General features: G+C 53.2%; 1 protein-coding gene across 1 annotated transcript in view; it reads left to right on the forward strand.

The window, feature by feature from the left end:
* DSCAM (DS cell adhesion molecule) overlaps positions 1 to 17,894 on the forward strand; it is a 707,908-nt gene that overhangs the window by 651,468 nt on the left and 38,546 nt on the right. The window contains exons 26-29 of the mRNA XM_062174789.1: positions 1,666 to 1,854; positions 3,652 to 3,942; positions 7,054 to 7,230; positions 15,525 to 15,555. Of these exons, the coding sequence (XP_062030773.1) occupies positions 1,666 to 1,854; positions 3,652 to 3,942; positions 7,054 to 7,230; positions 15,525 to 15,555 (688 nt within the window). The remainder of the gene's footprint in view (positions 1 to 1,665; positions 1,855 to 3,651; positions 3,943 to 7,053; positions 7,231 to 15,524; positions 15,556 to 17,894) is intronic.

Below are 17,894 nucleotides of genomic sequence, written 5' to 3' on the forward strand. Positions count from 1 at the left end.
CATGGGTGTAGGGGCCCAAGGACTTGGGCCATCTTCCACTGCTCTCCCAGGTATATTAGCAGGGAGCTGGATTAGAAGTGGAGCAGCCAGGATTTGAACCAGCACCCATATAGGATCTGGTGTTGCAGACTATGGATTAACTGTGCCATAGCACTGGCCCCTGGGAACATTCTTATAGGAAATAAAAATGGGGTTCCCCACAAAGGAAGGGCTTGGGGGACTATGGGCTCCAGGTGCCAGTGAAACAAAATTTGGCCTCTGTAAGGATGAGGGAGTGGGGGAGGAAGATGAGGGGTCAGAAGGGTGGTCTCAGAGACGAAGCCAATTTTAGACAAGGGTAAGTGGGGAGTCCCTGGACTGCGGTGGTGGCTGGGGCCGTTGGCCCAGGGAGGCATTGTAAGTCAGGTGTGGCCAGGCTGGCGGAGGCTGGTGTCACTGAGGGTGATGGCAAGGACAGGGAGCCACGTGGGCCCACCCCCAAGTCCTGGGGGGGGGGGGAGCTTCTTTAGTGATGGCGCCCGTGGTGGATGTTAGGAGGAAAACATGGTCCCTGCAGGTGTGAGCACCATGGCTGGGGGAGGGGAGGTGGTGGCAGGAGCAGGGGGCCCAGTGTCCCCATCACGTGTTGAGGAAGTGCAGAAAAGGAACCAGAGATGGCTGGCTACAGAAGGCCAGAGAGGAGAGAAGGATGAAAAGTGGGGGAGATCCCGACCACAGGACCACGGGAGATCCCGACTCAGAATGCAAGGTCTCTGTGGGCTTTGGAAAACATGCCACACCGCTGGTTTGCATGGAGGGGTGCTGCCCTGTACAGGGCGGCTCTACAGAATGGGACAGAAGATCCTGGCCAGGGGCCGTGGGCGTCCGGCGCCAGGTACCAAGCAGGCGAGCCCTGGGCTGCAGAACTGTGAGCATGTGCGGGAGACAGGGACTGAGTGCAGGACACACGTGCTGTGGCGTGTAGCAGAGATGGAGGGGGTGTGAGCAGGAATGCTTCTGTGAGCACAGGGGCTCAGACAGCCGCGGGGCTGGAGTCTTCCCCACGGGACCTGGGATGCGTCCCCCAACCTCTCAGGACCCTGGCGCTCTGCCCACACAGCAGGGCGGGGACAGCTCAGTGCGAGGACTCCAAAAGCTTACACAGCCGTTAGTGGTCGTGGGCACGCAGGGAAGGTGCAGAAATGACTGTGAGATGATTGCTCAAACCAAGAAGTCAGGTTGCCAGTGGAGTGTGGGGGTGGCCGTGGGACCCCCGTGCTGACTCCCACGCATCAGCAGATGGGCCCCCGGGTTGGCGGGGTGGGGAGACCTTTGCCAGCCGCGGACACGGCTTTACCCAGAGTGCTGTTCCTCTGAACCGAACGGCGTCAGCCTGCCCTGGGCGGGTACTGAGCGGCTCGGCGTTCATTCCCCCACTGACCAAAACAACTTTTCCAAGGGGATGGGCAGAGAAGCGGCTTTAATTCCACGTGATCAGCAGCACTAGTGGACAGCGATGTCAGGTGGGGCTGTCATGGCGCCTCTCCCAGCCTGGGTGAAATTCTGCAGAAGCAGAAGCACTTAAGATACTCTCTTCCAGGAAGCTGGAATTCTGTTCCCCCTGCCCAGTGCGGCTGTCGGCAGGAACAGCACTTAACGCTCAGTACCTCTGTCTGTTTCCCGAAGGGTACATTCTGCAGTACTCCGAGGACAACAGTGAGCAGTGGGGCAGTTTTCCCATCAGCCCCAGCGAGCGCTCCTACCGCTTGGAAAACCTGAAATGCGGGACCTGGTACAAGTTCACGCTCACCGCCCAGAACGGAGTGGGCCCAGGGCGCATCAGTGAGATCATAGAAGCGAAGACGCTGGGGAAAGGTGCGTGTGCCTTTGTCTCCTCGTTTTAACAAAACACGGAGGGCAGGGCAATTTCTTAAAGGAAAAATTCCTCTGGCTCCTAGTTACGGGGCTGGAAGGCCACATTCACGCAGCCACATCTGGTGAGGGCCAAGTGTTGCAGCCTCATCACAAGGAAGTGGCGTGGTGAGCCCGGGGACAGCTTGTGCACCAGGGACCAGGCCTGTGGGTGGCTTCACATCATTACTCTTGTAGTAATGGATCCTGTCCCTCGAGACCGCATCCGATCCCAAGAGATGAGCATTGATGACCAGTGAGAGTGGAACCTCTGTGACCCAGCCACCTGCCCCTAGGCCCCGCCTTTGAACCATCCCAACACCCTCGTTACGACCAGGGGACCAAGCCCCAGCACAAGAGCTCTGGGTGACAAGCCAGCTCCAAACCATTGCCGTCTCATCATTCTGTGCTAGTTCATGTATTTGTATCTTGTCTCCTTTGAGTTTGGCAGTGTGACAGCATGGTGAGAGAGGTGGCCAGTCCTCACAGAGTCGTTGGGTTCTCTTCTTCTTTTATTATTTCATTTTCAAGTAAAAAGAAAGTGTCCTTTGAAAACCAAGAGTGGGGCAGACACTCAGCCTGGAGGTTAGGATGCCCACGTCCCACGTCAGCGTGCCTGGATTTGATTCCTGGTCCTGGTTGCTGACTCTGGCTTCCTGCGGATGCACAGACCCGGGTGGCAGCGGGTGAGATGACTCTTGTAGTTGGGTCCCTGCCACCCACGCAGGTGACCTGGACTGAGTTCCCAGATCCTGGCTTCAGCTCCGCCCAGCCCACTGTGGGCATCTGGGGAGTGAATCAGCCATAGGAGCTCTCTCTCTCTCTCTCTCTTTCTCTTTCTCTCTCTCTCTCTCTGCTCAAATAAATAAAAAAGAGCAAGAACAGCAAAGCATCAGTGGCGACACACAATGCCAACATTTTGCACCCCTGGAACATGACCTTTGCCCTCTCTCCCACTTTGGGGGTCCCCCTCTCGTTAGTCGTCTCTCATTAGTGCTCTCATCTGTTGGTGAATTCCGCATCACCTCATAGTTCCACTGTCTCAGGTGAGAAGATGCTGGGGCCAAGTGCATCAATGAGAATGGGGTCTTTTAACCTTAGGTGTTGATCCTAGAGAGGATGGACCCCAGGGGAATGACATTCAGGGAGAACTTCACAGCCCGTGGACGCAGGAAGAGGGAGGGTGCGGCTCCATGTGAGGGCGCTACAGGAGGGGACGTTAGTCCCTGTAGGATCCCTCCCACCTGACTCTTCCAGATGTGGCAGACTCACGACCAGGAGATCAACAGATGGGACAGCAAGGGTGTTTGAGTCTGGTGCTTGCATGGATAGCAAGGCACAAGGGTTCAAGTTACAGAAATTGATTAATGCAGAAATATACCCGCGAGGTCCCTGAGGTCCAGGACCAAGAGTTTGGATAGTGAGAGATCCTTCCCCAGTGCTAGCCTGTCTTGTCTTAAGTCAGGGCCGCCCATGCAGGGGTGAGAATGGCCTAACCCAACACAAGGCAGCAGGTGCACCACTGAAGGGAGCCCATAAAGGCAACAGCATTGTCTGTCGGAGAACCCTCGTAGAGGTTGAGACAGTCTACCCACCCAATCTCTATTCCTAGTGAACAGGCTGTGAGTGGTCTGTGACCCCAGCACGGGCCGGTCCCCTGGGCTAGGTGGAGACAGCGCCCGGAGCGGGGGGGTGGGGGGGAGTGTGGACAGCTGGATGTGTCCACAGCTCTCACGCATGCTCCATGTGCACTCTCCGCAGAGCCCCAGTTCTCAAAGGAGCAGGAGCTCTTCGCCAGCATCAACACCACTCGCGTGAGGCTGAACCTCATCGGCTGGAACGACGGTGGCTGCCCCATCACCTCCTTCACGCTGGAGTACAGGCCCTTCGGGACCACGGCGTGGACCACAGCCCAGCGCACCTCGCTCTCCAAGTCCTACATCTTGTATGACCTGCAGGAAGCCACCTGGTACGAGCTGCAAATGCGCGTGTGCAACAGCGCCGGCTGTGCCGAGAAGCAGGCCAACTTCGCCACGCTCAACTACGACGGCAGTAAGCTGTGGGCCCTCAGCCCTCCCACTCGTCCCCTCCCCAGTTCATGCGTTCCTGCTTGTCATACTTGGCCACCGCCCACAAAGCTGCTTGGGCTTGGGGCCCCCTCCGTCGGCTCTCCGAGAGCTCCCGAGTTCCCTGTGCCCAGATGGCCCTCGGCTGTGTGTTCAGAACTGAGAAACTGAGGACCAAGGGAACCCCCTGAGACAATGTCTTGCTGTGGGAGTGACTTCTCTTGGGGCCAAAGGACTCTCCCCCATGCCTCTGTGTCTTGGCAATGCCTGGGAGCCAGCGTTGCTCTTGCTGTCTCCCACCCCATCCCAACCCCCCGAGCTACTTTTCCTGTTTGCTCTCATTAAGCCTTGAATGGCAGGTGCACAGACAGTTTTCCATGGGAACGGAGCTATGTGAGTCTCTGAGCAGAAGCAGGGGCCCTGCAGGAGTGGGATGAGGCGATGCAATCAGCCGGCACGTGTGCCGGTGCCCTCACACGCACACAGCTTCCCCGTGCAGCCGCAGAACTAGGCGAGGCGTCTCTTGACATTTAGTTGACCTAAATGATATAAATTCTTACTCTTTTTTGCAAGCATCAAAGGCCACTTATTGATATCTGAACAAAGGCTCGGCCCAGGGAAGCCGAACGAGTGTCGCTCAGTGCCAGCTATGGGGACCTTAATGGGGTCCTCAGTAGCAGCATCCCGGCGCTGATTGCCACAGCGATGCTGTGACTTCACCCACAGGACAGCAGGGCCAGAATCGGGTGCTAAAATCGCTTGACAGAGATGGCAGCCATTCCCCCAGGGTGTTCGGAGCTCTGCTCTGGCCCCCACCAGAGCCTTCAGTCCAGCTGGGCCGCGGGGTCGAATGAGTTCACCCAGGAGGTGTGTAACGGAGCCATCGCCCAAAGGCTTCAGCGCCCTTAGCCAGGCCGGGGGAATCCTCATCCACACCAGGGATCCTCTTTGTTAAGCTCCAGCAGAGACTTCCTGGTGTGCAGTTCATAGCTACGCCCAGGAACAGCCCTGGGCATCATTCAGAACCCTCAGAGACCACCAACGGGAGCCCATAGGGAGAGGTAGCCTTCGAGCCTCATGTAGTCATCTTCCCAAGGGTCCTGGATGGCCCCGAGCTCTGGCACGTGGGGCAAACTCCCCCCGCATCTCCTGTCCCAGGCTGTGTCTATACCAAGCCATGCTCAGCCAGGGCCAGGCACCTTCCAGCATTTCCAACCTGGACCCTGTCCCAGAGGTGGGGAGTCTGCAGTTGGGAGCCCTTCTGGTGTTGGGTACGGAGCCTGGGGCTCTGTCCCACAGCCTGGGCAGCTCCTGGGGAGCCAGCTCTCCTCTCAAGATCTGGTGCATCTCCTGGGCTGCTCTCTCTCACTTTTAGCCCCAGTTATGAGTGACTTCATCCAAAGGTATCCCCGTCACAAAGCATCACCCACAGACAGAGCAGCAGGGCCCTGCCCTTGATTTTTCCCCTTAATGTGGTCTAGTTCTTTCTTCTTACTAAATAAGGGACGTGGCCCCATAGCAAACACTTGGCTTAGCACTGAAGGGTGCACAAAGTCCGCTGTTACCACGTGCACATTATTGTAGGGACTTGGGACACTCTGCGGCCCACAGGGCAGGTGCCAAAGCGCACAGTTTAAATGTGCTCACCGCTGATATGCTCATGGCTAATAATTTAATTAGAAACTACTCATGTATAAGATCGGAAACTGTATTTTTCACTTCCAAAGCCTGTGGCAGATTTTAAACATTCATCTTCTCAGAAAAAAAAAAAATAGGTAATGTTATCGCTTTATCCAGGATGGCAAATTAGGAGGGGAAAAAACGTTCTGTGAGCTACTTTTCATTTCCTGATATCAGAGATGATTTTATTCCATTAAGAAATAAGAGTGCATGTTCAAACCTTCCTTAAAGAAAGACTATTGAGTTCCTGGATATATGGTTTGAATATCTCTTTGGTCCCATCTGCCTGAAGAGCGGTTTTCATTTGGGGGAAACCAAAGTAGTGTGGAGCCCTGCCTTCTAACCAGTCTGCCTTCAGACCGTCTCATTTCCCTCTCTCTCCCTGGTTTCTGCCCATCCTTGTGTTGCACTGGTGTCGCACACCCATCCCCAGGGGGTCCCTCGGGGTCCTCGTACCTGGGTATCTGAGCTTCTGCAGATTGGTGTTTCTAGCCAAAAGAGCTACTGGGCTGGAAGAAGGCTCTCCTGGCCTCGGCGTGCTGCAGGTTCTATTATGCCCGCTCTACTTACTAAATGCAACGTAAAGACCATTTTTGCTGGTGGGGAAGCTATATGACTTTTGTGCTGTTTTTCCTAAAGCGCTGACTTCCTGGCCTTTGCTTTCCGAGGGAGCAGTGAGACAGAGCATCTTACATAAGGGCGGATGGCCAAAGACAGGCTCCATAAAACGTGGGTGTCTGTTTAAATCTCTTCGCCCCAGGACGCAGCCTCTGGATATGGCTTAAAATAGCTGAGTCCATTCTGTTTCCTCGTTTCCTTGTAGTTTTAAATAATCTGAATTTCTTAGTACTGTTTAGCAATTCTTGGTCAATAGGTAGCTGGCTCCAGGGATGGAGCCCCTCAGAGAAGCTGTCTGGAGGCACCTTATACCCTAAAATGGGAGTTTTTAAAGGAGATGTGGTCTCACCCCAGAGACAAAAAAAGCAACCAGAGTAAAAGGGACTCAAGCTTCCATAGGCCTGAGATCTGGCCCAGTCCTGCTGCGGATCCCTCCACTGGCCAGACCTAGGTTCCTGCTTTGATGAGCGATTTGTAACAGAATGTTGCAATTGAAGGAAGGGTGAAAATTCCAGGTAGAGGCCGTGGCTTTTGTGAGCCGGAGCCTGGGCACCGTGTTTTCAAGTGCCTGTACCCAGCAGCCTTTGCAAGACCACATCCCTTTGAGAAGGCGGAGGAGGGCAGACAGGGAGCAGGTCCCGAGTCTTCAAGGACCTGGAGAAAGAGTGGCCCTCATCACTCGTGGCCTCCAGCACCCGTGGACTTGGGTCCCGCGGTGTGGCTGTGTAACCCCTGCTCCCCGAGCCTCAGCCCCACCAGCTGCTGCAGCAACCAGCTAACACGGAGGCCCCCCTTTCAGGTACCATCCCCCCCCTCATCAAGTCCGTCGTCCAGAGCGAAGAAGGGCTGACGACCAACGAGGGCCTCAAGATGCTGGTGGCCATCTCCTGCATCTTGGTGGGGGTCCTGCTGCTGTTCGTGCTTCTGCTCGTGGTGCGGAGACGGCGGCGGGAGCAGAGGCTGAAGAGGTTGAGAGGTAAGGGCAAGCCTCGTGCTACTGTCCCCCTGACCCCTGCTCACAACCAGCCCCAAAGGGAGGCAGCTCCTACCTCCCTCTCTGGGCCCCACCCCCTGATGGCCTGACCCTGTTACCCTCCTGCAGCGGAACCTCAGGGAAAAGCAAGAAACACGTTCCCCTCTCTGTTCACCCAAGGCGGACCAGGAACCAGGCTCTCCCACATCCCTTAAATCCTAGCTATCGGCACACGGACAGAATTAATTTCTCATGGATTTTCAACCCTGCTCTCTTTAATTCTCGGTGGTTCCAGCAAAGCCACCAATGATGGGTTTCTTTGAAAAGAGCTATCAGGTTTTCTCTGAAAATGAGAATTATGTTATTGCCTGGAAGCAGAAATTGAGGGCTTATGGTGTGGTTAAAGCATCAGGAGACAGAAAGCACATACTCTCCTGAATTAGAAATCCGAGCCCAGCCTGTGTCAGTTTTCCTCTAAAGAAAAACATAATGGAAGATGGAGCAGCCGGGCCAGATGAGACCCCGTGTTAACAGACGCCATGGCTCTGCGTGGCTCTGTGAGATGAGACTGTCCCTGGCTTCCCGTTGAGAGCCCTGCTTGCAAAGTGGGGACGAGGAGTTCTTTCCAGCAGGAAACTCTGCGGGAGACCTGTCCCCGAATCCTTCACACCTTACCGCTCAGGTTACTTAGCCAAACCACAGTGTCGGTGCCTGCGTTTTAATATCAGTGCAGAGTGGAGCGACATTACATAGCATGCTACATGCTCCTCGAAGGAGTCCCTCAAGGAACCTCCGAAATATGCTTGTGATTTCTCCCAAACTTCCTGATGTAGCTAGAAAATACTGACCTCTTCTGTAATAACTGGCGTGACCACAGTCCGGTTAGAGCAGCAGAATATGCCGTCTTTGCCCGTCCTCGCTGAGCCCACGTGGAACACGGCACACTTTACTACCGGTTTGCGTACAAGTGGAGACACTCGACGTGCACTGCAGCCGCTCGCATGTGGAAGGGTCCTTCCTCCTAGAGCACGGATGGACCCTCAGTCTCATTGAGCTGCTCTTTCTACGTCACGGTGACCAGCTACCTTCTACACCTGCAGATACCGCTTGAGTGAATACAAGGTTAAGCCCTGTACCAGGGGTTTGATGTACACAGAGGGAAGGAGACGCTTCCTGAATTCTAATTCTCTGGTGTAGGAAGTGGAGTCGTAGGTATCTACCCGTGAAAAGAACAAAAACCATGATTGCTACAATGGGGCTTCCAACGCATCCCACACAAGCACAAAAGAGGGAGAGAGGAATCCCACGTGGGGCAAAAACAAGATGGCAGCAGGAGGTAGATCAAGCAGCACTGTGAAGACATGTGTTGGGAAATTCAGTACCCAGTGGACTGTGTTCGGTTCTGCTGGTGAGTGTGCAGCACCACTGTGCCAGAGGGCCTGTTCAGAACCCTCTGTCATGGACAGCACAGTCCAGGGGCCTGGACTGTAGGAACCTTGCGACTGAGGGGCAGCATGGTCTGTCCTTGTGTTTAGACGGCCGTGTCCACCTAGCAGCATTCAGAAGCCTAAAAATTGTCCCCACTGCTGGAAAGCAACAGCAAAAATGTATTAACGATTTCTGTTCAGTCGCCCGTTTGGCAGCAAATAGGTTAAACATCGAGGCAATTCTGCCCTGTACGTCTACCCCTGGGCCAGATGCACCTTTTCTTGTTTCCCAATTCCTGTTGCTGGCCCCTCCCTCCCAGCCACTGCTTGATTTCCCCTGCTCTGCTTAGAACGTAAGCTCCCAGCCTCGCTGTCCTGGCCAGGAGCTCTGCACTGACTGTCCCCAGTGCGTTCTGGCTGGAGGGTGGGAGACCCCTGCGTCCTCCTCTCCATCCTTAGGTGTTCCCGTCAGTTAGTTGTTGCTGAGCGAGGGCTACATCCAGAGGACATTCTGGGACTGGCATTTTTGGTGTTGGCATCTCAATTTCTAGATGCGAGCGTTTTGTAATTGGACTTGGTAAAGAAAACCATCTATCACATCAGAGAGGATGATCTTTTGCTTTCTGGAAACAGTTTTGTTGTCTTTGTGCTGGAGAAAAGGTAGAGCCGACACGGTGGATTCAGTAAGATTTGTGGCAAGGAAGAGGTGTTCATCAGAGATGCTAAGGAAGGAAGAATTCCAGAGAAGTGGCGTTGCCGTGGCAGCACAGAAACCTTTTCCATGGTACAGAGCCATCTGCAGTCTTGCACTGTGCACCTGCTTAGTAACTTCTTGACTCAGGAATCTCACAAGAGGGCAGCACAGATACAAAGTATTCACAGCCCATTTGGAGCGTACTTGCCAATGACCAGTCATAGGGTGGATGCCCTGGAGCAAACTCAATTCAACTAATTGTTGACTATCTGCCGTGGGCCAGAAGTAACAGTTTTTAAAACCAACAGCAACATGTTTAAAGACTTGCTTTTTGGAAGGCAAGGTGACAAAAAGACAAAGAGAACTTCCATCCACTGGTTCACTCCTCAAATAGCCACATCAATCAGAGCTCAGCCAGGCTGAAGCCAGGAGCCTAGAATCCCACATGGCCCTTCTGTGAGTGGCAGGGGCCCAAGCACTTAGGCCACCCCTGCTGCTGTCCCAGGCGCATTAGCAGGGAGCTGGGTCGGAAGCAGAGCAGTCAGGACTTGAACTGCAGAGAAAAACAAAAATTTCTAAGTCCCGGGCCCTGAACTCTGGAAGGTGACAGTCTACCCTCCAGGGGTCAAAGGTTACAAGGCACAGATTGATCTCTCTGACTTCCTTGTGACAGTGGGAGGTGCTGCCATCAAAGAACAGAGGATGTCACTGGGGTGTAGAACCCGTGATGGCCACCCCAGAAGACTTCTGGTTGCCTTTTAGCCCTGCAGGGCCCCTGACGTGTTCACTGCTAACAGAGAAATATTTCTAACTCAATCCCAGAAGGAACTTGCCATCACAGAATTTAAATCAGTGCTTTCTACTCAATGTCCAGGGTTCATTAGCAGAATCACCCAGTTACAGTCTGACCCACGTAGGGCACAGGTTCTGTGCCTGGGTGAGAGTAAGTCCTGTGGTGTTTGCAGAGTCTGTGGAGAGCGGTTAGTTTCACACCACATTTTTATTTTTTTTGACAGACAGAGTGGATAGTGAGAGAGAGAGACAGAGAGAAAGGTCTTCCTTTTTGCCGTTGGTTCACCCTCCAATGGCCGCTGCAGCCGGCGCATCGTGCTGATCCGAAGCCAGGAGCCAGGTGCTTCTCCTGGTCTCCCATGCAGGTGCAGGGCCCAAGCACTTGGGCCATCCTCCACTGCACTCCCGGGCCATAGCAGAGAGCTGGCCTGGAAGAGGGGCAACCGGAACAGAATCCGGCGCCCCAACCTGGACTAGAACTCAGTGTGCTAGCGCCGCTAGGCGGAGGATTAGCCTGTTAAGCCACGGCGCCAGCTTCACACCGTATTTTGATTGATTGTTCAGATAACAGCATCCTTTCTAGGAATGTGTCAGTGTTGCCTGAGCAACCACCTACAAGGATCAGAAGTGGAAATAAGAAAACCAGGGTGGTGGGAACGTGGAGGAGGGGCCCTGGTGGGTGTCCTGAGAGGCCACTGCCTGCTGTTGACCTGGCCTAGGACGTCGCTTCATGGCTGGAAATGACTAGAAGCTTTCGAATGAGAGAATAGACAAGCAACCTAGTTAGGTGAATGCAATGTAATGCTCTTTTATGTGATTTTTTTCCTAAATTAAAGAAAATGGGACTCGAATTTAGCCAACCTATATTCTTGCTTCCTGAGTACTTGATTGCTGACCTCCTAAAGTCTAGATTGTCTGCAAGTGCCACATTTAAAAAAATCTATGCTCTTCTCCAGGAGTTAGAACCCACAGCTTCTTTTCATGATGCCCCAATTTTTCCCAACATCTAGGCGCTTTGAAGTGCAAGGTCATGACCTGGTTACTGGCCAGACCCAACACCCCAGCATCTCCAACATTATAATAATTTGGATCTCACACCAGGTGCTAAAGCCTCCTCCTTTAGTATGAGCTGACCCAAGAGGGAGAGAGCCTCACTTGGTTCCAGTCGGTATGGATGGGTCAACTGGTAGCACCGAGCCAAAAATGGCAAGACTTCAAACAAGCTCAAGGCAGCCATCCGCCAGTGACACAAACTTGATCGCTTCCCTGGCCAAATGCCCCTCTTCCCTCAAATAGAGACCTGTTTATTGGCTTGGACATACTTTGATACGGGTGAACCTTACACAACTGATCAATTCCAGAAGACCATTCCCTGAGAGGGTCTGGGCAGAGGGATCCACGTAGCACAGTTCAAGGGGTGGACTGGGAGGGGGGTCTTCCCTCCTCCTCCTCCTCCTCCTCCTCCTCCCCCTCCTCCTCCCCTCTTCTTCCTCTTCCTCCCCTCCTCCTCCTCCCCTCCTCCTCCTCCCCTCCTCCTCCTCTTCCTCTCCTCCTCCTCCTCCTCCTCCTCCTCCTTCTTCTTCTTCTTCTTTTTCTTCTCTTTGATTTTTCTTTGAGCTCTAGGATGCCATTTACCTGCACTGCAAATGAGCCAAGAGCGCTCGTCCTTTGTAAAACCAAAACCACTTGAACTTCCCTAATCCAAACCTGGAATGTGCCTCTAGGGGTCCATTGTGAAAATGCATTCACAGTGCACATAAGGGATCTTCAAGGTCTGTGGAGGAGAGTTTTATGAAAAGAATTATGCATGAGATTTGAAGAATTTTCACCAAAATAAACCCATCTTTTAATACCATTTTTCTTGAAGTCCCCTCCCGGTATGAGCATTGTGCTCTCCTGGGATGCTAGAAGGAAAAGATCAAAAATCACCCGAGTCTGTGCCCAGCCCCATTGAACAAGGGACAGTAACAAATGACCAGCCATTCGCAGATGTGAGTCCCAAGTAGGGCGTCACCTAGAAATCACTGTATGTGAGGAATGGTTGAGAAAATTAGAGAATTTAACCTGGAAAAGAGAAGGCTGAGGTCCAGCAAGGGGAGTAGGAGCTGCATGGGAACGGATACGTGTTTGCACATGGGGTCCAGAAGGGGTCACCATTATGTACTGATGTAAATTCCCCCAAGGGTTTCAGCCCCAGGGAAGGAAGGTGCTGCTCAGGGTGAGTGAGTCCTCAAGAACTCTTGGTGCCAGAGCCGGCTGTGACTTCCTGGGGTGTGGGCAGAAGGGAGGGTCTTGCAGGAGCAAAGTCATGGGGGTCTCTGCAGAAAGCCACAAGTGCAGGAGTCTAGGGGGATCAGTGGGCATGGGGTGGGAGCGGCAGAGCTGAGAGTACAGGGCAGGGGGGAGACGGGTGAGGGTCTTGTCCCCAGGCTGGTGAGTGTGAGGAGCAAGGCTCTCTCCAGGATGCAGGCCACAGATCTTCCTGCATTGCCAGGGCCTCCTGGAAAGCTGAGGCTGGGGGGAGGAAGGGGAGGTTGTGAGCGCCCAAGATTGGAGTGAGCAGGCCGGAGCGATGCTGGGATGGGCGAGACGAACTGTCTCACACGCAGGTGTCAGCAGTGGGGGTGAGAGTCGTTGCCCCGGACATATTGGGACAGCACGGATCCCAGTACTGGAGTGGCCAGCAGGGCCCATTGGGGATCCAGACAGATGGAGCCCACTCCAGCATCTGTCCAGGACCCACTCCCCGGCCCCACCCAGGGAGGGATCCCAACATTTGCCAGGAGGCTGATTTCCAATGTCTTCTTGGCTCACAGGAGTCCATGAGTCCAGGATCTTTAACCCTTGCCTGGCCTTTCCCCTGACCCTATCCTCCCCCTAAACCACAGCGTGCCTGGGGCATGAATCTGTCACCTTAACTCTCCACTCTCCCGTGTGTGTGAACATGGGCAGCACCCAGGCCCCTGTCACAGCCTTGGCATGTCCCAAACCCGATGGCCTCCAACCTTGACACCAGCTGCCCACCCCAGTCGTCCACTGCTGCTCCCCTGTCCCCAGCCTCAGAGCCCTGGCCGTGGTGCTGCCTCCACCAGCCCTGCACAGCTCAGTGGTGCCGATTCTCACAGATCCTCATTCTTCGTGGTGCAATGTGACCCTCATAGCCTCACACCTGGACCCGTGTCACAGGCTGTCGGCGGGTCTCAGCCCCCCACCTGCCAGCCTGGTGGATATTTCTAGCACCACGTGCACCACCACCTTGCCCTCCTTCAAGGAGGCACCATCTTGCCTCCCCATGGCACAGGTGATGTTTTCAGCTGATGTTTTCCCTCTGCCTCTCCTTCTCTCTCTCCCTCTCCCTCTCTCACTCACATCTCCCTAGCTCCTTCCCTCCAGCACTGCCCTGGCCTCTTCTCTGTCCCCCTGGAGCTCACCATCCCAATGCCTGCAAATTCTCTGCATGGAGCACACCGCCCACTCCCATCCAAGCCCCTGGAGTCCTGTGATCCTTCCAGAATGAGCCAGCCTGCCGCACTGCTCCCCTTGGATCACCTGCCTTAGCCAGCTGGGGCTGTGCCTGCTCCTCTGTGTGTCCCACTCTGTACATGAGAGACTTTGAAGACAGCAGACAGATTTGGAACCACAGACGCTGGGCAGGTTTTTCCACCTGGCTACTGTGCGCTCAGTGGTCACCCTGACCTGCCCTGTGCACTGTCCCAATGCCAGCTGAGCTGTCCACTGTGCTTCAAACTTGAGCTTCTCAAAGGTGAACTCAGAAGCAGGGAATTCCCATGAAAGGGGCTCTCCTCCAAAGTGGAGATGGATGCGAGAGGAAGGGGCAGGAGCTAAGATGGACAGGAGGGATCTGCTGAAATGGACTAAATGTGAGGAGGGCTTGACCCAAGGGCTGGGGGCATCGGAGCTGCAGAAGAGCTGACCCTCGAGGAAGATGCCTGCTGGGCGTAGACAGGAAGATGAGCCACTCGGGCTGGGGGCAGGTCGGCGGTGGGGGGGCTGTTCTCCCTTGCTGGGTGCCCTCTGAGATTCCACGGCCATGAGTGCCAAGAGGTAAGGAGAGGCCAAACTGCTGACGGAGCAAGAGCAGCCAGGAGGGAGGTGGGTGGGCCAGGGGAGGAGGCGGTGGGTCCTGAGCTGTCCCCAGCATGACCCGCAGTGAGAGGTGTACTGCCTGGAATGGTACTGTACTAACTCCGGCTACTGAATCCCAGGTTCTGGCATTGTATAGACATATTGACTTCGGATGCTGATCGATCAGCAGCGCAAGTCGTTCTTTCTGTTGCCTCTGCCTTTGCAGATGAATAGAAAGATGTGACCTTGGAAATCAAATGCTCGTTTGCTTTCGTCGCTCCACCATGTGAGTGGAAGAGTCAGGACCTGTTTGGTTTCCCAGCATCCATCTGTGCAGCAAATGGGGGCCCCCTGTGGAGGTTGCCCATGGGGACGGGGCACAGCTGACCCAAAGAACTGGGCTGTGGTTCTCCGGAGCACCGGCCTCCACGGGGTTATTCTGTGACTGTCCACATAGCCTGATGACATAGCACGCTGCTCCCCACATGAAGCCGATGACATTTAAATGTCAGAACCCAAAGGAATGAGACGAGAATGCCCCAACCCTTGTGTCATTCACGGTAGGGCTGGTCCCAGTCAGCTGAGTCCGGCTCGGCAGAGCTCTGCTCACGGAACAGGGCATTTCCTTCAGCACGGTTTCAGAGAGAAAAGCGGAAAGAAGGCTAACAAAGAAAACATTCACTCTCTGTCAGAAAAAAAAATTGTGTAAAAAGAATAAATTATATTTTAAGAGAAAAGAGAACTTCAAAACAATGGTAAACAACATCCTCAGAGGGAAAAAAAATGAAGTGTTCTTTCTGAGTTTGAAATAAACATCTAAGTTTCCAGAAACAGTGACAGGCCATTTGCACGACAGTCTGACCAACGTGTGAGCACAGCCTCCATAGCAACGCCATCGTACGGTGATCTGCAGGGCCCTAACTTTTTAAGCCCAATGTTCTGAAAACAAAAGAAACAGTTTAGTACCCCATAAATGATTTGCTTTCAAAATGTCAATTTTCTGTCTACTGAAAATATAACCAGTTTTTCTAGAAGTGACAAATACATGGTAGTGATAAAACTTTGATAGGTGTCTGGGAACTTTATGGCCATGGGACAGCCATGGTATCTTTCTGCAATGAAAGGAAGAGTCCTGTAGACTAAATAAGTGCTGTAGAGTAAATAAGGGATTCATACTGCTCTAGATCTATTACGTTTAAAAATGGCTGTTGTCATCTGACTGTAGTCTTTGTCAAAAATGCATACATGAATATTCATGAGCTGTGTACCATGCACTAACATTAACTTTCTTTCCCCAGATGCAAAGAGTTTGGCTGAAATGCTTATGAGGTAAGAACATGAGCTAGCATGCCAGATGCCACTTTAAAGGAACAACTTCTAATTTGTTTTGATGATTTCCTTCTTATTAATGATGACAATCTGAAATTCAGTCCATGATTTCTATTTACATACAAAAAATCTACATAATGCATAGTTGTATATATATATATATACACACACACTTACACATATAACATATAAAGCATATTTTACACATGCCTTCAGTAATTGTCTTGCCGGCTGGACCCAGCCAACACAATGTTTCTTCTATCAACTCAGGAACAAAGAGGCACCTTACACCTCAGTAGCTCTGGCTTAGCTTCCACCCAAATGTACTACCTCGAAGCCAAGCCCCCCTCCTAGCAGAGTTAGCTGAGTTAAAAGAGAGCCATGACAGGCAATGGTGGTGCCCCATACTCTTCAAAGGCCATGGGCAGATCCAAGAAGATTCTCATCCTTAGTGTCCATGGAACTTTCCGTTCGCACCCTCCAGGGTCTGGTCCCGGAAGCCACAGCCTACGTGAGCTTCCACACTGTGTCGGGACACCCTAGTCCTGCAGTTGCTCCATTCTTAATTCCGGGGCAGGTGACTGAGCAGAGGTAAAGGGCTAGAAGAGCCAAACTATTCGCCGCCTGGTCCCTCTCCTCCAAACGTGGACCCACCCAACCCAGACCTCTCTGATACTAAGTGTTACACATGGCTGAATTGGCCAGCCTCTCACCTGACCCCACTATTTGCACTTTAAGTCATTTATCATATAACGACTACATGAAGGGTAAAAAAGACAAATCAGACTGCAGGACATTAGAAAGATGGCAGATTTGAAGTGGCCGTTTCAAGATGGCTTGTGTGGGAGACGAGGCCCTGGGGGCACGGGATTTTTTCCCCCTTCATCTACACATAGGAAATTAATGATGTTTTCTGATTCACAAAAAATCCCTTCCCTGTATCACTGATGTCTTCAAAGACCTCGGGCAGAGGTCAGCTGCCATCCATGCATGGATCGTGTGTTCCACAGACATCTTCTTAATACAAGGCGAGACGTGGGTGGGATGATGGCTCGGGGGACGCAAGGTGACACGCATTTGCTGAGTCACTGAATGAACACTGGGGACACTGGTCAAGACCAGGAAGATGGGGGCCAACCACCAACTTTGGAGGGCAGGGTTGGGGGAAGCCATTGCTGGGGTTGCAAGACTTTTCTGGGATTTGTGGAATTTGGGATTCTTTTTAAGCCTTCGGTGGAGGAGGCAGGCAGCTGAACCTCAGAGGCGAGGCAAAGACGCACAAAAGGCCCATCCAGTATCTCCTTAGGATGGGTATCTAAGCATCTCCTTAGGATGGGTATCTAACCATTTCCTTAGGATGGGTATCTAACCATGATAGACCAAACCTCTATAAGAAGCTTAGGGACACACCAAACGCCATGGATCCATGCTCTTGGGAAGCCTGCACTTATCTGCAAGGCAAATATGATGACATTTTTACAGTCACACATGTCATAGTCAGGTGCACAGGACCTGCTCGGACAACACGTCTGATGAAAAAAACAGTAAAGGAGCGAGAGTCCCTGCATTTGTGATGGCTCTGTAATAACTGATCTGCCTACCAAAATAATTCCTGATGTAGGCTTCACATGTGATGCAGTCGATGGCATTTGGAGTGAGATTTCATGTAACCTTTAGCTCCCTGACTTCCCTTCTGACTTCTGTTCACACCGGACCGGGCACAGCCTGGGTGCTGAGTTGTTGGGAGCTACATCTGCTCTCCAGATTGAGTACGACAACAGCAGCACCTGCCACGCCCCCACCCAATCCATACTCTGCACCCCAGCCTCCGGAGAGCGTCCCCCACCACGTGCAGTTCTTCCAACCCTCCCTCTACCTCACCCGACCTCCTCCTCTGTCCACCACCAAGCCCAAAGGCCGGGCAACGGTGCTGTTTCCTGATGTGTCGATGTGTCCAGCATTTGCTCAGGGAGGATGCTTTGCATTCTGCTTCTCCCATTGCCCGGGAATGTATCCCCAGCCCCCGGGAATGTATCCCCACCCTCCGGGAATGTATCCCCACCCCCTGGGAATGTATCCCCACCCCCCGGGAATGTATCCCCACCCCCCGGGAATGTATCCCCACCCTCCGGGAATGTATCCCCACCCCCCGGGAATGTATCCCTACCCCTTGTCATTGGCCCCAAGCACCCCTTGGAAAGTAGTCTCTATGAACAAAGCAGTTACGGTGGCTGAGAGGCCACCTGTTGATAAGAACAAGAATTTCCGCTGGGCTTCCCCGTGGACAGTTGCCAAGGTCAAATTAGAGATTTAGACCAGTAACCCCGCTACTTGAGACA

This window comes from Lepus europaeus, chromosome 2 (assembly GCF_033115175.1).
Source record: "Lepus europaeus isolate LE1 chromosome 2, mLepTim1.pri, whole genome shotgun sequence".
Classification (NCBI taxonomy): domain Eukaryota; kingdom Metazoa; phylum Chordata; class Mammalia; order Lagomorpha; family Leporidae; genus Lepus; species Lepus europaeus.